The 27,621-nt window shown below is 41.0% G+C and overlaps 1 protein-coding gene across 3 annotated transcripts in view; it reads right to left on the bottom strand.

The window, feature by feature from the left end:
• Nucleotides 1-2,142: 2,142 nt before the first annotated feature.
• Nucleotides 2,143-27,621, bottom strand: part of rasgrp1 (RAS guanyl releasing protein 1) — a 61,395-nt gene continuing 35,916 nt past the window's right edge. For 2 of the 3 annotated variants that reach the window (XM_031906824.1, XM_012967847.3), the window contains exons 2-17: nt 26,515-26,696; nt 18,649-18,754; nt 15,163-15,225; nt 14,790-14,921; nt 14,544-14,697; nt 12,600-12,773; nt 12,360-12,476; nt 11,787-12,062; nt 10,514-10,594; nt 7,679-7,783; nt 7,430-7,539; nt 6,431-6,575; nt 5,865-5,901; nt 5,533-5,682; nt 4,874-5,256; nt 2,143-4,308 (exon numbers count right to left, since the gene is read on the bottom strand). In XM_031906824.1, coding sequence (XP_031762684.1) covers nt 4,174-4,308; nt 4,874-5,256; nt 5,533-5,682; nt 5,865-5,901; nt 6,431-6,575; nt 7,430-7,539; nt 7,679-7,783; nt 10,514-10,594; nt 11,787-12,062; nt 12,360-12,476; nt 12,600-12,773; nt 14,544-14,697; nt 14,790-14,921; nt 15,163-15,225; nt 18,649-18,754; nt 26,515-26,587 — 2,241 coding nt within the window. In that variant the 5' untranslated portion in view covers nt 26,588-26,696 and the 3' untranslated portion in view covers nt 2,143-4,173. The remainder of the gene's footprint in view (nt 4,309-4,873; nt 5,257-5,532; nt 5,683-5,864; nt 5,902-6,430; nt 6,576-7,429; nt 7,540-7,678; nt 7,784-10,513; nt 10,595-11,786; nt 12,063-12,359; nt 12,477-12,599; nt 12,774-14,543; nt 14,698-14,789; nt 14,922-15,162; nt 15,226-18,648; nt 18,755-26,514; nt 26,697-27,621) is intronic. The other variant, NM_001100278.2, reaches the window with a different exon arrangement.

Here is a 27,621-nt window from a genome sequence, read left to right as displayed (position 1 = left end):
CCAGCTAGAATGTAAATCGCAGGTGGGATGGCATACGCAGCACCGCGTTTTCCCTGAAATCTGCAAAGTTGCCGTGACCGATTTCGGCACCGTGTATGCCATCCCACCAGCGATTTACATTCTAGCCGGTGGGATGGCATAACAGGGAGATTAGTCGCCTGTGACAAGGGAGATTTGTCGTGTGGCAACTAATCTTCCCGTCTGCCAAGGCCCTTAAACTCGCAGCGACTAATCTCTCCGTGGGACATTAGCTCTAAATACCAATCGTGCTTATTACACATAAACAAGCCGGTGCTTTGAGGGCATTGTAAGTTTGTATGTTGTTGGAGAGACACAAGGGCTGGAATTGGGATGTATAAACAAGTCTATACTGGGTGGCTGGATATTTTAGTTGAATGTAGAGACATTTTAATGAACTGAATAAAGGTTAAATTTTAACTTAAAGCAAGTTTCCATTTTTTTTTGGTAAATATTTATTTGGATTAAAGCTAGGGCTTCATTGCTATACAATGGTAGTAGTTTCATTATTGGGCTGGCAAAGAGGATGGAGGCTTCAATCAATATGACCAATATATAAAGACCAGTTGCAGTGGGATTTTGCCTGGTGCAAAAATAATTGGTGAGTGAATTCCACCTCCGTAGTTTCCAGGTGCCTGTATCAGTGTTACATCCTTTTTGCTCAAGGAGCTAAACACAGGCTTACCTAAGGAGAAGGTTAAAGGAACAGTAACATCAACCGAAACTGAAATGCCTTTAATTAAAATATATTGTGCTATTGCCCTGGTAAAAGCTGTGTGTTTGCTTGAGAAAGGCTACTATTTATATAAATAGGCTGCTCTGTAGACAGGGGGGCAGCCATTCAAGCTGCAGTAGCAGAGATCTCCCATGGGCAACTCATCTCTCTGTGGGACATTACCCTAAGGGTAAAGACACAAGGAGCTACTAGTAGCAGCTAGTTTGTACCTGCTACTAAACGCCAAAATGGCTTTCCACCAGCAACAATAAGAGTCTAAAAAAAATTGGCAATGACTACCAAAATGGCTTTCCACCAGCAACAGTAATAGTCTCAAGTGAAAAGCCATTCTCATCGCTCCCATATTGTGTGACGTAAAGTTTCCGAATCGAAGCAAAGCCATTTCAGAGCGGATACGCCGAATCCAGGATCTATTGCGGGCGGCAGAACCGCTCTGTGGGTACTTACTCTTAGGGCTACGATACACAGAGCTACTAGTAGCAGCTACTTGTCATGACTACAAAAATTGGCAAAGCTGATCGTTTACTGATAATGGTCTCTCTGTGTGTTAAATGCTCCTATTTAACCCTTCCATACCCTAATTTCCATATGCAAATTATGATTTAGTTCAGTATTTTAATTAACTTAATAATTTTTTGGGTGTTGCTGTTTCTTTAAACTTCCTCCTAGCCTTTGTGTTTAGGCTCTGGGCAGTGGAGAATACCTTGGAAGGCTCTGTACTGTGTAGTATGATTGCAAATTGTAATTCTGAGATACTGAGGGCACTGAGGATCTTGTACCATCCATGTTTCAGCCAATAAACCGTAATGAACTTGGCTAAGAACCCGTCCTGGGCTATGTGGTAACAACAGCCCAGCTGGGTAACCCTTTCCTACTATAGTACCCATTATGTTGGCAACAGTTGCAATGAAATAGCCTTTAAGGCGCTTCCCTATTAATAAAGGGAGCCAGTTCAGAACCTTGTGGCCACATAACTTATTTATGTAGAAGATGTGCTCATAAAAACAATACTGTGTTGCAGTTTGGTGTATTCCATAGTTAGATCCCATGTTAAAAACCAAGTAAAAGTCAGAGTTCAGTTAACTGATGGTTTTATGTTATCCCTAAATGTATCTTTCCCTTACAGCAGTGGTTCCCAAACTGTGGGGCAGATTTAGACTTAAAGCTACTTTGGTCAGTTTGTGAAAGCACCTTTTTTTTTTGTCTTAGATACTTTTGGAGCCCATCATGAATGTCAACTGGGGCAATACCTCCTTGATGTGCTAGATATTGTTAGGAATACATACACGTATGATTGTAACATTGATATGGGCTTAGGGAGGGGCCTTCACGAAAGGCTCAAACGAAGCCAAACACCACTGCCCTACAGGCACTCTCATGCCAATTCATAAACAAAAACCACATTTGGTGAATATTTATTACTTTCTTCCCTCCCCTCCCCCACAAAAAAAATACACACGTTTGTCTGAACAATAACATAGAGGTTAGAGTCTCGCCGAGATCTAGGACATACAGCAATACTGTTCATCTACAGTTCAGTTCATATAAATATCAGACAAGTACTACAGGCTTCACACATATAAAACTGTACACATTGTACATTGCTGAGGTTTCAGCATGAGATTAACTTGATACTGATATCGAAACTGCTTAAGAGTCGTCATTCTGGGAAATACAGACCCTGGTTCATGTGATAAATGGAAAAGAAGAAAAAATAAAGTTGACCTTTAAAACCCGATTATCAGGCAAGAGGCAGCTAAATTGACCTCTCAAACATTCAATATATATCAAAAGAAGCAGAGTCATCATGTGATCAAGGTGTAAAAGAAAGAACCCTAATGCTTCCTGGGTATTGTGCTAATTACATGAGAACTAATGCCCAAGAAACAATTGTACAGCAACCAGTCCATAGGGAGAGCTGCCCTATAAAAGTAAATATCTGTATCCCTGAATCTGGGGTGCCCCATCTTTGTGTCCCTTCACTGGGTCCAACTGCCTTACAAATGCTTATTGGTTCTGGATCCCTTACCAGATATGGATTGGAAATATATGAAGGTGAATGGAATAGAAGGGCACATCTCCAAAATCTAACTTAACCCTTGCAAATCAATTGCATGTGCCCATCCCTTGGCAGCTTGAAATGTAGTTGCATGGTTTCCTGTTCAGATTGCAAAGCGAAACCATTTCCTTTACTATGACTGGGCCCCAGACAGTAAATATATCTATCGGCAACAACCATCCTGTCTCAGACAAGATGTTTAGCTCTTATTGTGTTACACCATTTGCTAGTAAGAGAATCCTTTCCACCCACAGCACTAGTGGAAAAGCAAAAGATGGGGGTGTCGGGGAAGGCCGGCTACAATGGCCCAGATAGCAGCTGACAGTAAAGCATGGCTTCCTGGCCACAGGCAAAAACAATAACTGTCACTGTTGACTCTTACCTACTTCTCTAACGGAAATTCTTCCCATGAAGCAGTGGTTATGTTCTAAGAAGCATTTAAATATAGTAACGGAATGTTTGCTTAGAGAACGGAACTCTGTTTAGAAGACGTTCCTTACCGAAGACACACATTGAGATGATGCACGTTATGTACATAGATGCCAGCTCCTCCTTTCCTGGGGCATCTTAAACGAGCTGCAGTACTCCGATAGCACTCTCTGAACTAACAACTCATAAACCCATCCTGATGGAGAATCTGATTGTGTCATTGAATACTTATATCCTCACCGAGAACTTCCATAATCTTGCTATAAAGTCAGTTTAGTGGAACACTGCCATCTTTGTTTCACTGTCAGTTTCACAGTAGAAATATACTGCATGCAGGTGTGCCTTTAATGTGATGCAAAAGCCCTGCAGGGTGCATGGTACCACCTTTCATTAGCGTGCCCTCTCCAATCGAGGTAAGGGAGCCACATATGATGCCTGAGGAAGCACACTGATGCCCATGGCACAGGCCAGTTGAGGAACACTTCTTTACCTGGTCTCTTACTCAGCATATCCAGCCAGCCTACAGTTTGAGGGAGGTGACCTTGCAAGATTATAAGTAACATGATCATGCAGATGCAATATGCAGGCTGGGGTATGGCTCATTCTACAAGCCAAGAAACCCAGCAGAAGGAAGGAAAACCTCAACTGACAAGCACCTGCTTATATCTAGTTCTGTTACCTGGTTATTCTACAAACGACATGCCACATAACGAGCATGGACCTGACCCCCTCCCTTATGTATCTACACGCAACAAAGCAGGGACGGAGAGCGAATACTTTGAATCTATCTCTACCAAACTGTGAACAAGATGCACAAACACATCATTGGGTCACACTACGTATGCTTGTTATCCGCTGCTCATTGGTGAGGGAATGGCTATTAGGCATCAGGTTGATGATCCTTGGCATCAGTTCTGTTAGGTTTTTGCCTTTATGATCCCGTCTGATGCACGTCGCTGTCCAATACATATTTCCTTAACTCTGCCCGCAGAGTCTCAACACGTCTCTGAGCATCCTTCAGCTGGATCTTTAGAGTTGTGTTTTCCTCCTTTAGTAAGGCCTTTTCCTTTAGCGGGAGAAACAAGAAGATAAAGAAACATTAGGGCACTCTTGTGACAAAGAAGTATTGAACTACATTAGAACTTGGGGAGGTACTTAGTGGCAGGAGGGAGCCTCAGCCTGGTGTCAAGTTAGGGTGAGATATGGGGAGAAAGGCTATTTGCTCTCTTAGACACATTTGGAAGTCCAGCCTGAAGGTCAGTGAGGGTGGGATGACTGCCCTGATTCTCCATGAAAAGACCAAGGTGGTCAAAACACATCATGTTTTTAGCAAGTGAGGGTTATGGACGATAACTCTTAGTACAAGTTTATCCAGGGACTGGTCCAACTGGCATCATGGAGAAATTTTTTCCCCCTCTGCAACAAATTAGAGAGGATTCATATGGTTTTTTTTGCCTTCCTCTGGATCAACTAAGCAGTTAGGCAGGTTTCATATAGACATAAAAGGAGGACAAGTGTCTTTTTTTCAGCCCTATTTTGGGGTCAGTGAGAAAAAATTCTTAGAATGACAACTCCAACTGTTCATAGGTACACAAGCTCAATTCATACAAGATCGCAAGCCAACAGCATACCTTCTCCAACTCCTGTATGCCAGCTTTGCCTCCCCTCAATTCTGCTCTTGCCTTACGGATGGAATCCTTGTTTTCCCATTTGGCATAAGCCTTCTTTCGTGTGGGAACTGGACTGGGACAGGGGGAAGGCATGGGGCTTATAGGGAGATGGGAGGTTAGGCCTGGGGTCCTGCTGCGCTGTGGAGACGGAACTTGTAGGCACAGGCTTTGTGGCTCATTCTCTGTCTGCGTTGCTCTGTGTTTCACAGCTGGCTGCAGTCGTACTGAGATCTTCTGTGCTGAGCTCCCCATAAGCATAATGGTCCGATCCTTACTGACCTCTGTGTGGATGTCACCATCACCATTAGGATAGGAATAGGGTCCTTCCTCTGCTCCCAAGCAGTCTGCAAGAAATGTGGCAAGACATTAGGCCATGGCTTTGGCATAGCAATGTTATTTTTGATGCAAACACTTTGGTTCTGTTGTTCTTCATTTTGGGGCAACAGACCTTGGCGTCATGAGGACCCCAGTTGTCATTAGCTAGACCTGGATGCAAATTAAGGCAATTCTGGTTCTGTCACTGCATCTACATAACACAGCTTTGTCCCTGCCCTTTGATATAACTTCCTTTTAGGTAATGTCAAAGTGCATGTGGTGTGAGTCAAGGAAAGATTTCTCACCATTTGTTTGCCCTTTGCCTCCCGCTGGAATAACTTCTAACTGTCCAGAGTCAAACATGGAACTGTTCTCTCCAACCGAGAGTTTCGACCTCTTCTTACATTCAAATACCACCAGTTCTTTACACTGTTTATGGCAATTCATTCCACAATCTGTCGAACAGAGAGAACAGATTAGGTTAGCTTCCTATCTCTTCATTTACTGGGTAGCTGGCATACAATATAATGAATGGAAGTAGGCTACAAACAGTATACATAATATCAGGAGCTAGTACACCCCCATAGTCATACCACATATATGTGTGTGTAGTATAATTAACTAGAAAAGCACCTACCTTTGCATCGGTATCCTTGCTTGATCACTCCCCACAACTGAAAAATAAATAAAATAGTTTGTATATTGTTCTGGGGTATTTATATGAAGTTTAATAATAGCCACTGCTCTCATGGGAAGGCTTTCCACTAGATGGAGAAACACTGTTGGTGGGATTTGGCATTAATGAGGTTGGACAATGATGTTTAGTACAAGGTTTTAAAATAAGTACAGAAATAGATGCTTTTGGCTAAAAATATGCCTGGGTACTTATGGCCAGATATCAAAAAGAATGAATACCAATTAATTCTGAGCCCCTCACATCTGTAAGTCAGGACAACCTGATGCCGTTCTTTAGCTATTGGTGGTGTTCTGTAAGTTATAGTTCCACTACACTACCTTAACTACTATATATAATTAAACCTATTCGGAGCTAAGGAGTAAAGAACAGAGTGTTGTTTTTCATTAGTGGGGGAATGGCAACACTGTGGCCCAACTAATGTATAGCAGGGGATAACAGGTTACACGTGGTTGGGATAATGCATGCATGCAGCTTATAACAGCAGTGCTTGTGAAGATCATACTCACAAATCCTGCGCAGTTATCACAGAAGGTAGGACGCAGATAGGTTGTCTCCTGGAAATTATGGAGGAATCCCAGGCCAAGCTTTGAGCAAATAGAGCTGGCTCGCATGAAGTAAGCAGTTATCTCTTGCCTGCTGATTAACCCTTCCCTGTAGAGAATGGGACAGAAAGTTAGCATGTGGGATATACTCCTCCATATTGATACCAGTCCATTTCAAGAACACCATTTAGAACATAAAAGATATTTTAAAGAATGGGTGCATCCAGTTAGTAATATCTGTCCTCTCATTCCATCACATGCAAACTACACCAGTAGGCATGTGGGGTCCTGGCTACATATTACACTCACTACCTTTTAAATAAATGAATCCTTTAGCACCACAACCTGTCTTTCTTTTTTCCCATCCACTTCTGTAATGGAGTCAGTTTATGCCATACATGCCAGTTTAGAGCTATTCACCAGAAAATCTTCACTCAAGATGGCAAATCTGCTGGGGTAAACTAGCTGCAGACAAGCCTTCCTTGCCTTCCCTCCCCAACTCCCCCCCTATAGCTGTAACACATACGTAACAGATATGTATCCATTTTCCTTTAGCTCCTCTGCCCCATCTCCACCCTACACTTTATTGTCCCCTGCCAGGGCCTGTTGACCAGGTTTGCATTTCATACAATGCTACAAGCTACCCATTTAGATACTGTTAACCTGCATCTCACACAATAGAATTTTTCCTGGAAAAGTTACTCCAAATTCACATTCCTGTTACAAGACACACACTGAGAGGTACCAACCAGGCCACCTTTTGGTCATTTCTGCTTTTTTGATGCTTATTTTCATGTGCAACATTGTTTCATATTCACTGTAGCTCAGTTGAGGTTTTAGATCCAAGGCCGACAGACTATGAGAAGTAAGCTAGTAACCATACGCTAGTGTTCCTGCTTTGGATATGACTGTGTGTGGCTCATGAGCTCCCACCTTAAGGAAGAGATGATCCCTCATGCTTACCTGTCTTTATCCATGACGCAGAAAGAGAAAGGGAAGCTGGCTGCTATCTTCTCAAATTCTTCTTGGGATATATATCCATCTTGATCCAGGTCATAATTCTTAAATACAGACTAAACAAAAACAAGAAATCAGTAAGTGCCTGCAGGTTTCTAGGCCGTAGTAGGGGCTACACCATTCCCCTATCTACACAGCAAACAAGGGACAGTTCTATTGCAAGGCAATTAGTAACAGATACAAGCCCACACTTACATCCACCATCCTCTGCACATGCTTGCTGATAGTTTTAGGGTCTGGCTTTGGAGAGACTCCTGATGCCCAGTCTGCAACCACAGGAGGTTTGGAGGGTGTGACTGGCTGTATGGGGTAGAATGAGAATTATTAGCACATTTCTGTGCCCACTTGTGAGTTGCATTTATATGTTAGTTCAACAAAGCCAAAGCCTATCTGTGGACTTGCTTGTATTATTTTCTAGTATTACGGAACTAGTATCTAGCAACGTTTGTGTGAGTGCATCCAACTTAAGGAAGTATGAGGCTGTCTGTGTCAGTCTTGGGAACAAATCCAACAGAAGGAGCCTATTTGAGACAGACTAGGGAACACAACGCATCAGCCGGAGTCTATATACTAAACACTAGGAATATCCTTCAACAGAAGGCAGCTGTCTATGACAAAAATAGTAACCCAGCAGGAGGAGCCGGTGTCAGACTAGGAAAACACCCCAACAGTCGGAAGCACAGGCTAGGTGCCACTATCTGCCACTGTCTATGGAATAACCCAAGAGAGAAGCTGCCTCTAACATAGAGCAGTACTGTAAGGCTGCCATAAAGACATTAGGGGCAGATTTACTAAAAACATTTCTCATTTTTTTATTTTAAAATTTGAATAAACTAATTTTCACAAATGTCTTTACATTTACTAAAAAGTCTGAACTGAATCAACATGGGAAAAGTGGCGGAAAAATCAATATATTTGAATTTTTAGCCGTTTTGACGCATAGTAAATCTTGGAAAAGTTACAACTTTTTTTTTCTGCGAATTGTAGCGCTAAAAATCCAAATTTGAAAAAAAAATCTACTGGTTAGTAAATGGCCCCCTACGAAGCATACCCAAGAGCAGGGTAAGTTAATTCAGTAAGATGCATTCTCATCTGAAGCCAATGAGCAAGCTGCCGTACACAGTTCTCCGTTCCATAAATACCGATTTATACATGCATATCGTAGCTCATATATCCCTCAAATGTACGTGCTCCAGAATATACATGACTCTTTACAAATAAATCACATTAAAGGCTCTTTGTGTTTGCATGATTCCTTTTTCACATATTTTTTTCCCCATTTACACTCGATTCCTATTTCATTTTCAGCTCCTGAACAGAAATTGCCACCCACACACAGGGCTATGTATTAAAGGAAACTGTCATCTATTCTACAAGAAAAGATAATAGTGAAAAGAAGTACTCTGGTGCGTTTGCATTTAGTGACTACTTTAGTTGTTGCATAATGTATGCTCATACAGCCATTAGAGCAGATGCGGCGAGATGTGCGCCCAAACATCTGATCTCTCATAAGAAGAACATGGAGACTATGATTAGAAGAGTTACAAATACAGCTGAAATAACGTAGCTTTCTTTGCAAATAAACATTCATTCAATAACAGCAACATCCCTAGTCATTACTAGACTTGACACTTCAGCTGTGGTTTTCAGCACCAGAGTTACAGGTTTGTAGCAAATTAAGAGCCACACTATAAGCCATTCCTGAGTTACAGTATAATTGGCCACTGAGGAGACAACTTTTCTGCAACCACATTGAATGGTGGCTGGTCTGTCAAAAATGATAATCCAGTTACCTGGTTGAGGTGGTTTTACTAACCTAGAATTGAGGCCATGCTCCTCTCCCAACCAGGCTGAAATTCAATCAATCAGCTGAGCAAGTAAATAAGTACAAAGTGACCATTGCACCAGGTCTAGTCACCTATTATAACCAGTCAAATGTTTACTTTCAAACAGGTGACCAGTTTATTCTACAGACTGATTGGTTGATATGGGTTAGACCTGGTGCACAATTCACAATTTGTATAATCTCTAGTTATAGTTTATTCTTTGTTATAATCATATTATATGAATTACAGTAATAATGCAACTAGTGAGTAGCCAGATTGTGGGTGCAATCGTATAAGAACTGTACAGACCTCTCCTCACCACTGACAGGAGAATCAGCTAGTCAAAGTGACGTGTAAAAGTAACGCTGCTATAAAGTTTAGTGGAGAAGAAATAATGGCTTTAGCCAATAATGGCCTGAGTGTTTTTCATAGTTTGGAATAGGGACCCAGGTCCTAATGAAAACAAACATAAATTTCACAGCATCAAGCAGGGCTGGAACTATGGGTAAGCAGGAGAGGTGGCCACCTAGGGCACAAAGGGGTAGGGGGCCAAACCTGAGGAGAAGTGAGCTAGCAAACGGCGGGGGAAAGATGTGAGCAACCAGTGGTGGCAGCGGGAGGGATGGGCTGGATGCAAGGGCCATGCCTTGGGTGCCAATATAACTTGGCCCACCATTGGCATACAATGACATTCTTGATCATTTTAAGTTTTGTGGCAACAAGTCCTGACCCCAACCCACAGTCCATTTTGTGATTACGGTTTATTAGCTCCCATAGCTGTCCACTTCTACTTTGGTAGGTATGAATTGACCTCCTTGATGGTAGTACTATCAAAATTTATTGGGGCAAAGTTGGGGACCTAGGGTCCACTGATACCCTAAAGCGGCCCTGGCTGTATCAAAGAAAATGCCACCAACAATGCTTCTATGTCTTTCCAGAATAGTAGAGGCTGTTCTAGCAGCATAAGGAGGACCAACATCATATTAATAATCTTGGTCTTTGAACTGGATGTTGGACAGGCACTTTGGTTACATCCCTTCCAAGTTAATCACAATAGAGGAAATGTCCTAAGTAAACATACATAAATGTACTAAAGCCAATTTATACTGGTTACAATTATTCACCCCATATTATTTAGTAGGTATTAGCTTCTTTCCTAACTAGTGCATATTAGTAGTATTCATATAGAAAAAACCTCTCCTACCGGTGCCCGGTGATTTCTTGGCTCCCGTGCGTAAGAAAGCTCATACATTTCATCTTCAGTATAATATAAATCAAGGGAGAGCTGCAAAAAGCATTTGAGATACTTAAATTAATTTCTGTATCATCAGATTCACACAATCAGACGCATGTGATCTATTGCAGGATGTACAGGGGCGAGGTGAGAAAGCCAAGACTGGATATATCTGTCCCTGAAAAGTTCCCTTAAAGCTATACTAACAGCAGAAGACTGTGCTTCTACATAATGCAATAGGGCCATCCCTAAGTCCTGATATCCAGCACTTAGGCAGTTGTGTAGCTGTGTGCGTCCGCACAAAATAATAAGAAGCAACTAGAATCCTGATGTAACCCGAGGCACAGCGCACTGATGGCAAAACTTTTGGGCTGTTGTAGCCTCAAAACATGAGAAAAAACCTTACTGCCATCCCCTGGATATTGGGTCCTGGAATGTGCACTTCTGCGATCAGTGTTGCTTTATAGGGTTTACATTCACTTTATTTTTCTCAGTAAAACTCTAGGAAGACATATGCAGAGGTTATACTGCAAAGGGAATCTTGCCTATCTGTATATTTACGTTCATTCTTATGGATCTGAGCTACCAAATAATGAATTTCATAAAAATCCTCTAGTGCAGACATGATTATATTCCAGCCCCTTGCCAATCAACATTTGCACTTTTCCCAGCAGTGAGTTTGTAATTCATCTTTATTATTTAAAATGTTTAGTTTTGAAGCTACAGAACAGGATCAGCGCTGCTAAAACTCTCCCTCATCTGCTCTCTCCTCTTTGGAAGGCATTGCAGACACCAATTTCATTTGTATTTCATTGATCCGACAGGCAATTGTACCACGCATATCCAAATGAAGCCGGAGAAAGGATGCATGTGCAGAACCCCCTGAGTGTGATTTTTTTTTATTTGGCTGCCTGACAAGGCCTCGTCTGAGAAATCCCCTACTGAGAGCAGAGCAGAGAGCCTTTTAGCAGCACTGATCCTGGTCTGTAGCTTTAAAAGTAAACATTTATAATAAATATGAATTACAAAAAAGTTTTTTCTGGCAAGGGCTCTTCAAATTCAGTTTGTTGTCTAAAGGTGAACACCCCTTTAACACATTGAGAAGCATTGGGAAATTCCAAAATTAATGGGAGCATTTAAAGAAAAAAGAAATTCCAATCCCTGCCCTAGAGGCTACTACTGTAAACAATTCTATACATTCTCCATGCATTTCTGTTCCTTGTAGAGATTTTCAGAGACTTACCGTGAGTAGATGTACAAGGTCCATGTTTGCTTCCAATGGAGGAGCAATGTTCTGCAACTGGATGAGCTCATTGATGTGATTATATAAAGAGTGAAGCTTTGGCACATTAATTTTGCTGTCCTCTAGAAAGTCTGGCATGGCCTCATGTAGAGCAATCAGGTCCTTCAGGTGGACTCCCAGGATAGGAATCTTAAAGTTGGTGCACTCATTGTACACTCGTCGGTAATTGTCATAATTCCTGCAAGAAGACAGCAGCTCTGTCATTTCATTCAGGACCTGAAAGAACAAAAACAATACTGTCAGAATATCAAACATACCAAAGGTCATTTCTGGACAATACAGTGGGGCAAAGTGTTTCACAATTCGTCTCATTTATTTTACAGGAAAAAGTTTTATCGACCACATCCTGTAGTTCTTTTAAATTATTTTTTTTTTTCATAAAAGGCAGAGAATTTGAGATGTGCTAATCACTTAGAGCAAAGTCTACTTCCCCTTAAACCAGTTTCTGCTCCCAATATTTATAGCTGGAATGGAAATCTCTTTATAGCGGAAGTGTTTTGTTGCTAAAATTACCTTGTTGACATCATGGGATACATGTGCACTCGTATCCTTGAGCCTGGAGATGGAGCTATGACAAAGGCCCCCAATGACAGCCATTAAGGTGTTGAAATTCTGCAGCTGATGCAGTTTCTGTATTAAATGCAAAACAAGACAGAGATCATGTTGTGTTGAACCCTTTCTATCTGGAGGGCTACCATAACACTGCAAATCAGCACTGGGCAAAACATAGTCATATCAATTACAGCACCTTACCTGAGCTACATGGATGAACTTTGTGAGCACCTCAGCCCGGAGCTGGGGAGTTGGACGGCTCAGAACCATAAGCTGGACCCATTGCGAGATTCCATTGCACAGCGCAATGGATCGTTCCATGGTTGGATTTTCCTTCACACAGCCACTGACAATGTAGTTCTGATAATCTGAAAACTGAGGGCCAGAATAACAGGAAGGATATGAAGGATAAAACAATTGTTCTAATTCTCAGGAGAAACATACTGTATATATTCGAGTATAAGCCTAGTTTTTCAGCACCCAAAATGTGCTGAAAAAGTCACCCTCGGCTTATACTCAAGTCGGGTGCCATGGGTCCCTCTAGACTAGCACCCTCTCTCCTTTGTGTGCAAATTAGGCCACCCGCAACCAGACCCTCCAGTGCCCTGGCCTAGGCTCCCACTAGCAATACTTATTTGCCCTTACATCCTTCCGGGACTGGGTCTGCTGCCAGTTTGCCAATGTGCAATGAGCGTGGGGTAGTACTCATATTGTTTTTGTTGACCCTCTTCTCCGCTTACAGAGCTAGTTTACTGTTTTTCTTTGAAATAACTATTGAAAAACATATACCCCACTGATGCCTCAATTTATGTAATTTTATTGGTATTTATTTTGATTATTAAAACTTAGCAGTAGCTGCTGCATTTCCCACCCTAGGCTTATACTTGAGTCAATAAGTTTTTCCAGTTTTCTTAGGTAAAATTAGGTACCTTGGCTTATATTTGGATCAGCTTATACTCGAGTATATACTGTACCTTTTATTTGGTAGCACAGAAGACAACACAAATGAAGACTTTACTTTAGGGAAAGTTGATTGAGTTTAAAATGGTTGCCCTTAGTAACATAAAACATAGTCTCCATGCAGAGACTGCCATTAAAACAGTAAAGATATTTTGTTGTTGTGACTTCCTTGTGTGCCTTATAGGGAACCAACAAAGGCCTGCTCTGCTGCAATTCTGTAGCACTAGGTATGCAGGAAGTTCTCAGGATATGTTTAAATTATCCTTATCGGTAGAAGTGTTCACTAACACAAATAAATGTCAGATATAAACATGAAGAGCACGGGAGGAAAACAGCTGTATACAGGGAGAGTAGAAAGTAACATACACATTAAAAGAAGAAAAGTGGAGTTGGCAAAGCACCTCCCCTGATTAAAGAGCAGCTGGCCTGCATTATACAGTATAAAGCTCATTATCAAAGAGAACAGGTCGGACATGGGTAGTCAGTAACCGATTACTAAAGCACTTTTATTAATGAGTAAAAAGCTAAAAACACTGGCTTCCATTCTACACTCCCATTCTACACATGACCACCGCTCAAGCAATAATAAAGTTAAAAATGGGAAACGTCAAAACAATACCCTGGTACTAATAACCTTGCTTCAGTTATAAATACAAAGAGTTTTTGTGGTGTCTAGATACATACTCATAATATAAACAATAGAGAAAAAAAGCAGTAATAAAGGCAATATAACATCCAGAAGGGGTCTGTTCTGTCACCCTGCCTCCTTTCTTTAGTTGATTAAAGTAGAGGTCTGAGTTTTTCCACAACCTTTACTACTCATGCCATGTAGCAGGGGCAATATAATAAAAGCATTGTGTGTTCAGTGTATAATTTCTGTGATACTTTCATGCTATTGGGTTGCTGACTGACTCACTGTTTCTCATTGGCTTCATGCAGGTCCACAGACCTCCTCCCATGACTGTTTTGACCTGTATACATAGGGACACCTAGAATTCACTGAATTCTCTTTGAATGAAATGAACAGCATTTAAAGGAATAAATCTGCTTAATTATAAAACCAATCTAAAGTCAACCAGCACCCCAAAATGCTTGCCTTTGAGCAAATATGGCAGGAAAGGCTGAGACATAAGATGTGTACAGAACATAGCGAGAGGGTGAGGATGAAGGGCCAGAAACACTCACTGATATTCTTCGAAAGGCTTTAAACTCCAGGTAGGTCAAGTGTTCAGCAAGTTCCTGTGGCTCCAAGTGGTCAAACAGCAGAGACACTTTCCTCTTCTTGCTGCAGTTGGGTTTGATTCTTTGTGTCAGTTTTCTGGACCAGTCCCTTGAGTTTCTGAAAGTAATAATATTGGTTTGCCATGTATTAGTGCCAGTTGGCGTAGAAATCTGTCTGGCTTGAAAAAAGGAAACATTTTGGTCACTCACATTTGAGCAGTGTCAATCAAGCGCCAGTGTAACTCCTCCCCTTTCGATCTCACCAGCTCCTGGAACTCTTCCATTGCCTGAGTGAGTTTTGCATCCATTTTGAACATGACCCAGAGTTCTGTGACCCAGTATCTATTAGCAGTATAAAGAACCAGTGAATAATAACCCAATTAGGTTTAATATACATACATCATAGTAATATAAGAAATGGTACAAAGTTGTTTTTAAACCCATAAAGGCTACCTGCATATTGGTAGCTATGGGTATTAGATCTGTTTCACCTTGTATTATGTTTCATCCCTTTAAATATTTCAACAGATCCAGCCAGAAAAAAAGGGCAAGAGACAACGATCCAATGGGAAGTTTTACTCACCTTATAAAGTAGCAGATCCTGAGGCAGAATGAAAAAGATCTGTTCTGCAGGGCATCCTGATATGTGGGGTTCATTAAGGGAAAAATATAACAAACAGAAACATCAAATATTGCACCAAATGTACACAATGTGTACTCGGATTCATGCCATCCTGCCCCAGAAAAGGACACTGGGTTACTGAGTTATATAATGTATAACAGACATGTGTAGCCTAGAGCTGGGCAGTACATAGTACCCAACTATCTATCTGGCACAGTAGCATATTACTGACTCATTTATGGTACGAAATCTGCACTAAATGTGACAGAATGATAGACCATGGGACAGTAGATCAATGTGGCCATGTACATGTGGCCCTTGCTACAACAGCCTGTATCTCTGTCATTGCGAGGTGCCAGCCCTTGGGGCAAACGATTGGATCAGCCTTAGGCAGGCATATACGGAGAGAGATCTGCTCATTTGGTGACCTCACCATATAATTTATTGGCAGCTTTAGAATCTTCAACTGGTACCTTTACCAATAAACCAAGTTGTATTTCACTTTTCATTGCAAGCAATTACACAATACATGGCATGCAGTCTCAAACATGTGCAGTGTTCAGTGATGTCATCTAAGTATTCCAAGCCCCACAGACGCTAGTGAACGAAGCTTTATTAAAAAACAGCAGCGTGGGAAGGGCAAAAACATGCTCTCTGTTATTCTTGTGATGCAAAGCGATACATCTTACATACACAATGAGCTTTAAGGACCCAGTACAAGAATAGGGTTATTGAATATATTATATATAATTGAATAAAAAAGTACTGAATATAATTTGCCTGTTGCTAGGTTTTATGCAGCACGTGAGAAGCCTCACTGTCTCCCTCCCAGCAGCCTCAGCAGTATAGGCCTGCCATTGGCCAGACATAGGTTGAGTTCTTTGTGTCTAGGGCCCTTGTTGCAGAACTCTCTGTGTGTTCCAGTAAAGTGGGCCGGTTGTGCATGTGCCTTTGTCTCACTTATATTGGCAGTGTATAAATAGCAGCCAGCTGTGTGAGGGCTTAGAGTCTGAACATGAGATTCACACTAAAAAGGTGATGGGATTTGAGCCCAAGAAATAAGAGCACAGGTGCAAGCATTCAGTTTGAAAAATGCCCTTATAATACATTTTACTAAACCAGTATGTCAGGATTGAGCCCTGAAAATAAAGTTATGTGCTTGTAAACTAGTGCTTCCCATGGCTAATTTGTGTGTGTCTCAATACTCTACCATTGTGTGCCCCAATAATTCCAAATAAACACTCTGACACTTCTCAGCTATATTCCTTATTTTCAGAATATTGCTATGGCCCCCAAAAAGAGCTGCAGGATGCCTGCCTTTAACCTTTCACTTCAAAGTTTTGGAGCCAGTCTCCCTAGGGCCAATTGGCTGGGTGGAAAATAGCAAAGATTTAGCCAACAGAGACCATGTGCTATATATTTAAATGTTATAATCGTAAAGAGATTCTGTAATGATTTTATGGTGTAGTTTTCATTACTAAATTACAGTGTGTATTACAAATAAATCATGCTACCTTTTAAAATTGTATTCTTAAACCAGAAAATGTATTTTTTAAGCTGTAATATTGGTGTGTAGGCGCCATCTCACTGCATTGTGCCTGAGTCTGAGCTTTCAGAAGGAGCCAGCACTACACATTTTTACTTTTGAGTGCTGTTATCAAATCTACCATTAATGGGGTGCATTTTTAGCAATACAGGTGTCAGGGAGCTTGCTTGCTATCATTGTTCTGCTGATCGGCTACTGGGAGGGAGGTGATATCACTCCAACCTGCAGCGCAGCAGTAATGAGTGACTGATGGTTATCAGAGCACAGGTCACATGACTAAGGGCACCTGGGAAACTAGGTATATGGCTAGCCCCACATCACAAATCACAATTAAATATAAAACAATCTGTTTGCTCTTTTGAAAAATGGATTTTAATGCAAGAATCTGTTGGAGGAGTGCTATTAAATTATTTTTTTTGTAGGTTGTCCAATGGAAAGCTTTCTATTGGTAGCCTCTCCAATCTAACACTACACCCTTTAACCCTTGGTTGAGATTTGGATGAATGTTTTTTGCTGTCCTGGAAGCCTCTCTAGAATACCACTTAGAAGTAATTTTTGAATGACATTTCTGTACAGAAAGGTAACCTGACCACATCTTGGACCACAAAATGGATTTCAAATCCAAAAAGTCTGAAGACCTCTAACCTTTCTTTAATGGGACAACTTTTGCACCCTAATAAGGTTTAAACAATTAACAGCGTAGCACTGTCTCTTTTCTCTACACATCCACCATACCACCCTTGTTTACTGTCATACTATATACAAATGGTAAATAATGTGCTCTAAATCTAGAGAATCAAACATGATAGAACAATAGTGATGTAGCGAACATCGCCGAAAATGTTCGCGAACCCGTTCGCGGACTTTCGCCAAAACTCGCGAATATTCGCAAACTTTGCGAACCCCATAGACTTCAATGGGAAGGCGAACTTTAAAACCTAGAAAAGCCATTTCTGGCCAGAAAACTGATTTTAAAGTTGTTTAAAGGGTGCCACGATCTGGACAGTGGCATGCAGGAGGGGGATCAAGGGCAAAAACTTCTCTGAAAAATACTTTGTAAAAAAAATGCCCAAAAAAAAAACCGCCAAAAAATAACGCCAAAAAAGAAACGCAAGCTATTCCTATGTATATGCATAGGCGATAAAACAAAGCGAAAAAACGCGGCGGAAAAACCAAGGCGAAAAAACGCGGCGCCAAAAAAAACGCGCCGAACCCAAAGTGGCGAACATCGGCAAAAGTCCGCGAATTTGCGCGAACACCCGATGTTCGCGCGAATTAGTTCGCCGGCGAACAGTTCGCTACATCTCTATAGAACAATAAAGTAAGCCAAATCCCAATCAATCTAATAATTAGGCCCACTGTAATCTGTACAGAAACATGGCTTGGCAAATTGCGCTCACACAACTGGCTGATTACAGGCCTGATTACAGGCTTCCACAACTCATTTAGAATTGTTTGCCAAAGGCCACATACACAAGATGATGCATGGTATAAAAACTTGTTGACTATCTTGTGCCATTTGTTGCCATCCTAATACTGGCTATTCTTTTGGCCCTACCAGGGTCACTCCTGGATGATTGCAGGTCACCCAGTGATGCACTTAATAGCACATAATTAGTTTGTGACCAATGCAGTCTTCTTAGGAAGAACAGCAGCGAGTAAACAACTGGCTCTGCCATGCACTTTAGTGGAAAAAGCACTGCCTATGTCAGACACTAGCACTTTCCTCTCTCACTGAATCCATGGGGTTACTGTTGCTAGTTTATACAGGACAAAAATGAGGCCAAACAAGTTTTGTGATCTAAATGCTTAGCTGTAAGATTATCCTGAGAGCGGCCAAGTCCTAACATTTATTTACTGTTGATCAACGGTGCCTTTCCAGTTCATCAAACAAAGGATATAGTGTCCTGAGCTTCATGAGCAATTCTGTGGAGGGAAGCAGGAAGCCATGCATAGTCAGCATAATCTGCAGCAGCTCGCTGTTCTGCCCCATATTGCCATCTAAATCTGGAAATTAAAGAAAGGAAAATAAGTGTTACAAAGGGTATATCTAGCAGCCATGTGCTTGTGGCATGAAGCAGAGGTGTAAACAATCTGGGCTGAAGGAAGGGTGGATACAGTGGGACAGATACCAATAGCTACTAATCAGCAATTACTTTTGAACAGTCTGCTACAAGTTTGAAAAAGAGATAGCAAACTTGTTACCATGGGTAATGGCACTGGAAGGGTTAAGAGAAATATTCTCTACATATGTGCTCGATATGTCAAATTGTTACAACTCTGTTATTGTGATGTCTTTATGACTCTCTGGATTGCTACACTTTGTCTTCTTGATTGGTTACAGGGGAAGGGATATACACACCCAAGGTAACCTGCAACAAAGTAATAAAATCCAGAATTTGCTGGCTAGAGTATAGCCTGTAATATTTTGCTAATATGTATAGGAATAATTGTGGTTTTAATACCAATCTTTTTTTCCTGTTCTTTTTCTTTCTTAATTTTAAAAGTCAAGATTTTAACTTAGATAAATAAAAGTTGTTTTTACAAAAATTCCAGGCAGGTGTGCCTAGACTTTAGGTGTGTCTTTACTATTTTCAATATATATAAACTTTACACACTAGTGCACCCTGAGAAAACACTATTGTGCGAGGTTAAATTGTTTTAGTATAATGGCACTGTTTGTAAATCAGCCCCCAATAGATTCTAATTTACAGTCTTGGATATTGTCAGAATTATACTTGGCTGTTATGATCAAGTTTTTATAAATAACACTGATAATGCTGTTCAGAAACACATACAATAGAAAACAGAATGTTAAGGGATCAAATAGACAGTCACAAGTTGATAACTGTTTAGCCGCCTTTGGGCACACTTCAAACTAAGCAATACATTGAACCATAAGGCTAGTGGAAGGTATAGGGCCTGGCTGTGGCAACAAAGGGGACACCTGCTTTGCACGCTTTTACCCCTTAAATGAGCCCCACTATTTCTAATGGCAAAGCCCAGAATCATTAGCCTGATGGGTTCACATTGTATCTATAGCTGAGTCTTTCCTCCTGCGGCAGTTTTGCTGCAATGCAATTTACTTTCTGTTGGTCTCTATGGAAATTGTGCTTACGCTTTTAAGTGCAGTATATAAATCACATCATGTTTGATTCCTGTTTTCTGCAGGCACTTTGTTTTAAATGCATGACCTACCATAAATGAACCGACTTTATGCAAATATGAAAGAGATTTCATCTACTGCCAGGGATTGAAATAGTAAAATAGATGAATGCACAGTGAAGGCCCACTTGAAAGATGGCTTGGTGTAGCAGCCAGGGCAGATACCTCTATCAGCACCTTTACAGCAGCAAGGGAAACCCTACAACAGTAACATACTTGTGCAACCTGCAGGCTTTCAGACATTGTTGGGTTACTAACTTACAACTCACAGAATCTTAGATTATTTCAAATTATAATAAGAACCCCAGTGTGCAAGAAAGCCTGAGCTGCATCTTCCTCCCTCTGCACAACATGCAGGAAGCCACTAATCTCACATCCAACTTCTGGCATCCTCTGCACCTTTCTCTTTCTCACTTCAGCAGATGCGGTTTGAGGAAAGGCATTTCACATCATGAAAAACAATGGGAGGAGGACAAAGTGGAGGAAGTAGGCAGAGGAAATGTTCATTCTCATAATTTAGCAGATGAATAAAGGGAGGGGGGCACAAACCGTTTGTGTCATGTGATGTGCAGAAAGGGTTAATCCTACACCCGCAGGTAGCAGTTTGTGTGCTGCACATTAGTCTGTCACTCACTGTTCAGTTTCCACCTAGGTTTCTATAGCACGAAGGCAAAGAGAATGATTTTGCCAGTGTGGCATGTTCTTTTCTAGAGGGTTAAAAATCATAAGATAGCACTTTAGCACATAATCTGTCACTTACTCAGAAGATCACGTCATGGAAAAGAAAAGCAAGAGAACCATTTCACTTCTTATGTTCTCGGAGGTTGGCAGCACATTGCCCGCTGCGTTTCCATTGAGGGGAAAGTTGTTGTATTAATGCTAATTTGATTGCAATTTCCTTTAGATTTCCTCTGGAGTGGCAGACAATGGAGAGTTGCTTTTGTCTATGTTCCTCCCACATTTTCCAGCACACAGCCAGTCCCTGGGGGTTTCTCTCATTTTCCAACCCTCTTGGTAACACAACAAAGTGCAAACCCCACCCCCCTAGAAATAAAGACTTTCTTCAACTGTTTTCTATTATATATCTGTTTTCCTAAAATTTTAATTTAAACTTTAATGTTCTCTGTTTCAGAATTTGCTACATTAGTTGATACATTTCTCGGCAACATCTGTGACATTTTAGTAACCACTGTACAGTGTATGAATTCTAGCAGCTGCCTTCAAAGGAACAGTTCAGTGTAAAAATAAAACTGGGTAAAATAGATAGACTGTGCAAGATAAAAAATGTTTTCAATATAGTTAGTTAGGCAAATATGTAATCTTTAAAGGCTGGAGTGGGCAGATGTCTAACATAATAGCCAGAACACTACTTCCTCCTTTACAGCTCTCTAAGCTTTTAGGAATCAGTAACCAATCAGTGACTTAAAGGGAGGGCCATATGGGACATAACTGTTCAGTTAGTTTGCTTTTAAATCTGACCTGCGTGCTCACAAACTAACTAAACAGTTATGTCCCATATGGCCCTCCCTTTAAGTCACTGATTGGTTACTGATTCCTAAAAGCTTAGAGAGCTGTAAAGGAGGAAGTAGTGTTCTGGTTATTATGTTAGACATCTGCTCACTCTAGCCTCTATAGATTACATTTTACTCAGTTTCATTTTTACACTGAGCTGTTCCTTTAAGGCACATGTGTCAAACACAAGGCCCAGGGGGCGAATACAGCACTTCTGGCTGCTTTATGTGGCCCCTGGTGACTGTGCCTGACCGTGCAGCACCAATCGCCTGACTGCACTGTGCCTGGGGGGTGTGGGGGCCCCTGGCGTGAAATCCCCGGTGGGCCCTGCACGACCCCGGTCGAACGCTGAACTTATGTATCAAATTAGCTTACAGTTGGAAACCCCCCACACAGAGCTGCAGGGAGACATGAGAAGATGAAAAATTATACTTTAAACTTAAATATTAAAAAAAAATAAAAGTAACTGAAAACTGCCTATATTACTTGTGTACCATCTGAAGACACCTGAACTGAAAAAATGTATTTGGAAGATAAACAACCCCCTTAAAGGAACAGTAACACCAAAAAATGAAAGTGTATAAAAGTAATTACAATATAATTTAATGTTGCCCTGCATTGCTACAACTGGTGTGTTTGCCTCAGAAAGACTACTATAGTTTATATAAGTAAGCTGCTGTGTAGCCATGGGGCAGTCATTCAAAGGAGAAAAGGCACAGGTTACTTAGCAGATAACAGATAAACCCCCATTATATGGGGCTTATCTACTAGTTATCTGATATGTAACCTGTGCCTTTTCTCCTTTTTTCCAGCTTGAATGGCTGCCCCCATGGCTACACAGCAGCTTATTTATATAGTAGCTTTTCTGTAGCAAAAACACCAGTTTTTTGTAGAGCAACAGCACATTATATTTTAATTACTTTAAAACACTTTAATTTTTTGATGTTACTGTTCCTTTAATAAGTTTCATTTGTTGAGGTCCTTGCCATTTATTACTTGGTCAAAGAGCAAATCAAGAGAGAAAGGAGAGGTCCAAGACCCAATATTAGTAAAACAGATTTCAGTATAACATCCCTCTGCAAGTATCCACCCATGGAAATACCCTGCTGAATGCTGCTGGCCTATTTGCTTTCATGGTGTACTAGTTGCACTATTCTGGTTTAGAGGCCAACAGTGCTTATTTTAGACTATAGTACTACAGAAAAGCCTTGGTGCCAACAATCTTATAAGGGAACTTTGCATCATATCCATTTAATTTCACCATTGTTCAATTCCCCATAAAGTTTACACCATAGTTTATATTGCACCATATCACTTTACATTTTTTATGTATTTTTAACTATATTTAGTCCATATAGCCAGCAATTTTATGCCAGAAACTGTGTAGGACATAGTGCCAGTCTTCATAAAAAAGAAATATCGAGCACAGCAAGCTACATGCCCCTTATCTTTAAAATGTTCTTCCTGTGTGCTAGGTGAGATTAATGCCAATTATGGAATTTCACAAGAAAACTGATGATAGCATTTTGCCTTAACCCCTTTCGTTTCATAGTTTCTGCTGAAACATTTGGAATATGACTATAGTGTGGTTATAGCTTTGGCAAGTATAGAAGATGGCTTTAATATCCCAAACCACTTACCACAGGGAATGCAATAGCATGCAGTCTGAAGGTACAACCTTTACAAGAATCTATCATATGTGCCTGTGCTGTGCAAAGAGAAGGGGTTACCTTTCAACGTGCAAATAAATACAAATGGTGAAGAAGGCTTACAATTCAGGACATCAAGATGAAGAAAAAGATGAGAGGTGACCTGTGTGGGGTGTAAGATAAGTGCGGTTATGGGGTTCAGTTGATAGCTGCAGTTTCTCATTATGGGAATCAAAACAGAAAGCTTGCATGACGGAAAGATTTTCTAAGGAAGTTAAACGGCTAAAAACATATATTGGACTATATGGTGGAAAGTGAAAGGGAACTCTAGAAAAAAAGTCAAGTAAGACACAGTAACAAACAGTTGTGTAATTATACCAGTGATCCCCAACCAGTAGCCTGTGAGCAACATGTTGCTCCCCAACACCTTGGATGTTGCTCCCAGTGGCCTCAAAGCAGGTGCTCATTTTTTGAATACTTGGCTTGGAGGCAAGTTTTGGTTGTATAAAACCCAGTGTAAAGCCAAACAGAGCCTTCTGTATGCTGCCAGTACACATAGGGGCTACCAAATAGCCAATTATAGTCCATATATGGCACCTTCAGGTACCTTTTTTATGCTTGCGTTGCTCCCCAACTCTTTTTACATTTGAATGTCGCTCACGGGTAAAAAAGGTTGGGGATCCCTGAATTATACATTAAAAAGCCCCACCCCACAAACTGTCAGTAACATGATGTGCTCTGCACTCATAGGTTACTGATTATCTGACTGGTTATCCATTAGGTTTGGGTCTACTGCCTCTATTACTCCACTGGTAATGAGAGTGGAGGTGGGAAGAAATATATGGGTGGGATATAAGCAAGGGCTGGTGAGATTTATCCTAGGAGAGACCTAGACTGTGGTTCCTCTCTAGAGAACAATTATGTTTTGGCAGAAAAATGATAAAAGCTTCTTCAAACCCTAAGCACCTTCGGTATTAATATGCCTGAGCACATATTGACTGAACCCAGCTGGAAGCTCTTGCTTTAAACAGCGTCTGACTAGTTTCATTTCTTTGTCATGTCCCTTACTAAGTTACCCCCATCCTGCTCTGATTCAGTCAAGCTCAGTCACTGTATATGCAGGGTTGCTTCTTTGCTACATGGAGGACAGTAGGATCTCCATGCCAGCCTGGATGGAATTCAAAATAAGCCCTGGTATTTCACAGGACAGAGAGGCCCAAACAGCCCCCCACCAGCCCACTAAATAGTGATTGTCTATGACATTTTAGAGCAGCCACTCTAGCATTTGTCCTCATATTGCCAGTCTGGGCATGTCTCCATGGTAGTTTGAGTACAACACACACAGAAACATAGATATAACACTTTGGTCATTTTTGAGTCAGCAGCCCATTGTCCTGTATAAAGCACCAATGTAATGAAATGAAAATCTGGTTGGATAAAGAAGTCATCAGTCTGTGTACTAAGGCCATGGTCAGCAGCATTTCCCTAGCCCTGTTGTGCAATCATTGGCCTGTTGGTCACACATTTAGAAAATCCTATTTTATTATATAAATATGGAGGGATTAGAGGTAAAAAAATTAAAAAATAATAGGGTGGTGCAAAATTGTTAGTCAATCTCTTACCTGTTACCCCAGGGTGGCACACCTCTTCCACAAAAAATTCACCAGCCAGGCTACCTTCTATTTCACTTTTACCTTCTATTTGTCACCTTTTAGATCCAGGTGCTCCCATTGGGTTTTCTTTGAGTACACATGCAGTACAGAACCTTTTCTGAACTATGTATTTCTGTACTATGTATGCACCCTACAAGAAGTCCCACAAAGGACACCGGGGAGGAATTAAGAAAATAGCAGTAGACAGAACCCAGGGCTAGTTTGAAGAAAAGGGAGCCAGCCAGTGTGAATAAATGGAGTACTATCCATTGTTAGGAAAGGGGGGTTCATTTACAAACTTTGCACAGCATACCGTTGTTTACATATGGTTGTTCTGTACATTTTCCACTAGAAGCTGAAATACTGCATTGCTGTGCCCATCATTTCATTTTTTCCAATAGTGGTGAGATGTGCATTGTGCACAAATATTTACACATGGCTCGCAAATGAGGCAGGTATTTGCTTGCGCGTGACCACTGTGCACAGTTGTTGTGCGTAAATATAACAATGCCGGTAATTTTGCACATATAAATAAAAACAGTTTAACAAATATTGTTTCTGCTACCAAAGCTGTGGCGTAACCCAAACACAGAGTGAGCACATAAATATTCACAATTATGTTGTATTTAAAAAGCTACTAAGCACAATCACAGCGTGAATAGAAATGCGCAATTATGCTTGAATATTAATTACTCCAGTCTTGTCCTAAACAAGCGCTTGGCAATTATGTTCTCTGAGCAAATCATTCTGCGCTGTGTAAAGTTTTCAAATGAGCCCCAAGGTCTTTGTCAAATGAGCAGTGGGTGTTTTTCTCCAGAAGCACAGTAGGGTATAGGGCCAACTATAGCCCTAAGCAGTTCCCTGTCAGGTCCACCTCAGGCAACCTTCCTGTAAGGCCCACCACATAAGGTTTCTGGGAAAGATTTCATTATAACTTTACTTCTGTTTTCAGAGGTGTAAATGTTATGACAAATACTTGTACTTGACATGATACGTCCCCTTTAATGTATGGCTACAGTACCCAGCAGTCTTACAGGTACCAAACTTCGCATCACAGAAGTCATAGTGTCCCTCTGAGTTATTTTCTAATGTGGGTAACTATTTTCTATGTCGTTCCTCTATTTTATTCTGATACTTCTTGGATTTATCTAGAAAAACCTACACAACCTTTTGTTTTATGGTTACTGTGTTTCCTGTTGATATTGTCCTAGGCAACAAAGCAAATGCCTTGACTGTCTCTATCTTTCTTATTTTTTTCTTTCTCTTTTATTCTGATTTATTTCCTGTTACTGCAGAAATTCACAGAAATGTTTCTTATTCTCATTCCTATCTACCATTTATATCACATGAATAGACAATAATAAGTAAGGGTGCAGCTTATATTCTCTGCTATATCTTCTGCTATTTGCAATTATGCACAAGGGCTATAGCAATTAGAGCAATTGCCAAAATAACGAAAGGTGCCGGGGGGGAAGAACGTCCAAAAATAAGACAGTGCACCACATACCTAACAGTGAAAGCTGCTGTATTGTTTCTCCATTAACTCCCACCGGACAGTTCCCAAACTGGGCAATAATATTGCTGCAATATTTTTGTTCTTGTCTGTCTATACTACATATAAAAGCTACCCATACTGCAACAAGTGTGCCAATTTAGTCAAAATACATAAAAATGCATATATACACTTTAGCTGTAAAGAACTACACCTCCCAGTCGCTATCTTCTTGAGGATTATGGGAGTTGTAGTTCACAGTAGCAAGATTGCTGAAGCATAGGAATCAAAACTTACCGAAAGCCTGAATGCACATCTGTATCAGGTCATCCAAGCTGGCTCCTTTAGAGAGTTTTCCAAGAGGCATCATCACCCGTAAGGGAGTGACAGGGGGCACTTTGGGATGGGTGGTAGAGTGGATGATCTGCTTCAGCTCCAGAGCGAGTTTGGGGATGGTGGAACAGCCATGAGTGGGTCGGCTGAGGATGAGAGAAATAGCCGGGGTGAGCATCAGAGCAGCATTACTGGACAAAGCACAGAGTGAGTCTACATGTTGCAGAATTGAGAGGAATAAAATTATACCCATTTACTTCATCCTCCTACACCTTTATCAGCAAGCCACTGTGTTCCACAATGTGCTCCATATTCATATGGAAAACCTTACAAGCAGTTGGTTTTAAAAGGGGAAGCCCATTGTTATATTCATGCTGTATCAGGGGCTAACAAACCAAGAGCTCACCACTGATGCTGTTGATATACAACTCCCAACATCTTAAGCAGAAAACAAACTAATGGCCAATACTAACTCCTCATTCACTGGAGAGCTGCATCTGTACGTTTCTGATGAGTTACACTGGTCTTATGTGATCTATGGGCCAAATGGATAGTGTGTATTTTAGGTACGTACACATAGACAGACAAACCGCACTGATCTGATGGAGTAGATCAGCCTTGCCACAGGCTGAATGAATCACTACTAAAGTACAGCCTCATCCTATGCCTCGATACCAATGCCCCATACATGTACCAGTGAGGCAAGGCATGTGGAGACACCGCAGCTATTTAGGCTAGCATGCAGTCTACTTTGTTTGAGAGCAGCCAGTCCGGTGATCATTTGGCACGTCTTTTCTCAGAACAGCATTCTGTGATTCACATCCCAAAGAAGGGTCCTGAAAGTTTCTAAAAACACATTTCCGTCACCAGCACACAGCACGGAACACATTGGTACAGGCGCAAAAATAAATACTTGGTTAATAAGCAGGCTTCAGATGTATATTATATTATTAAACACAGTCACTATACTGCTGGTCAGTTTAGTATCTACAGTGGTTTTGTTCAGGGCTCATATACTAATGGATGCAAATTGGGTACCTATTAAATAGCACCTGCTGCGGCTAGTGTGAG

The sequence above is a fragment of the Xenopus tropicalis genome, chromosome 8 (assembly GCF_000004195.4).
Source record: "Xenopus tropicalis strain Nigerian chromosome 8, UCB_Xtro_10.0, whole genome shotgun sequence".
Taxonomy (NCBI): Eukaryota; Metazoa; Chordata; class Amphibia; order Anura; family Pipidae; genus Xenopus; species Xenopus tropicalis.
The sequence above is the reverse complement of the archived record's forward strand: the minus strand, read 5'-3'. Positions and strand labels throughout refer to the sequence as shown.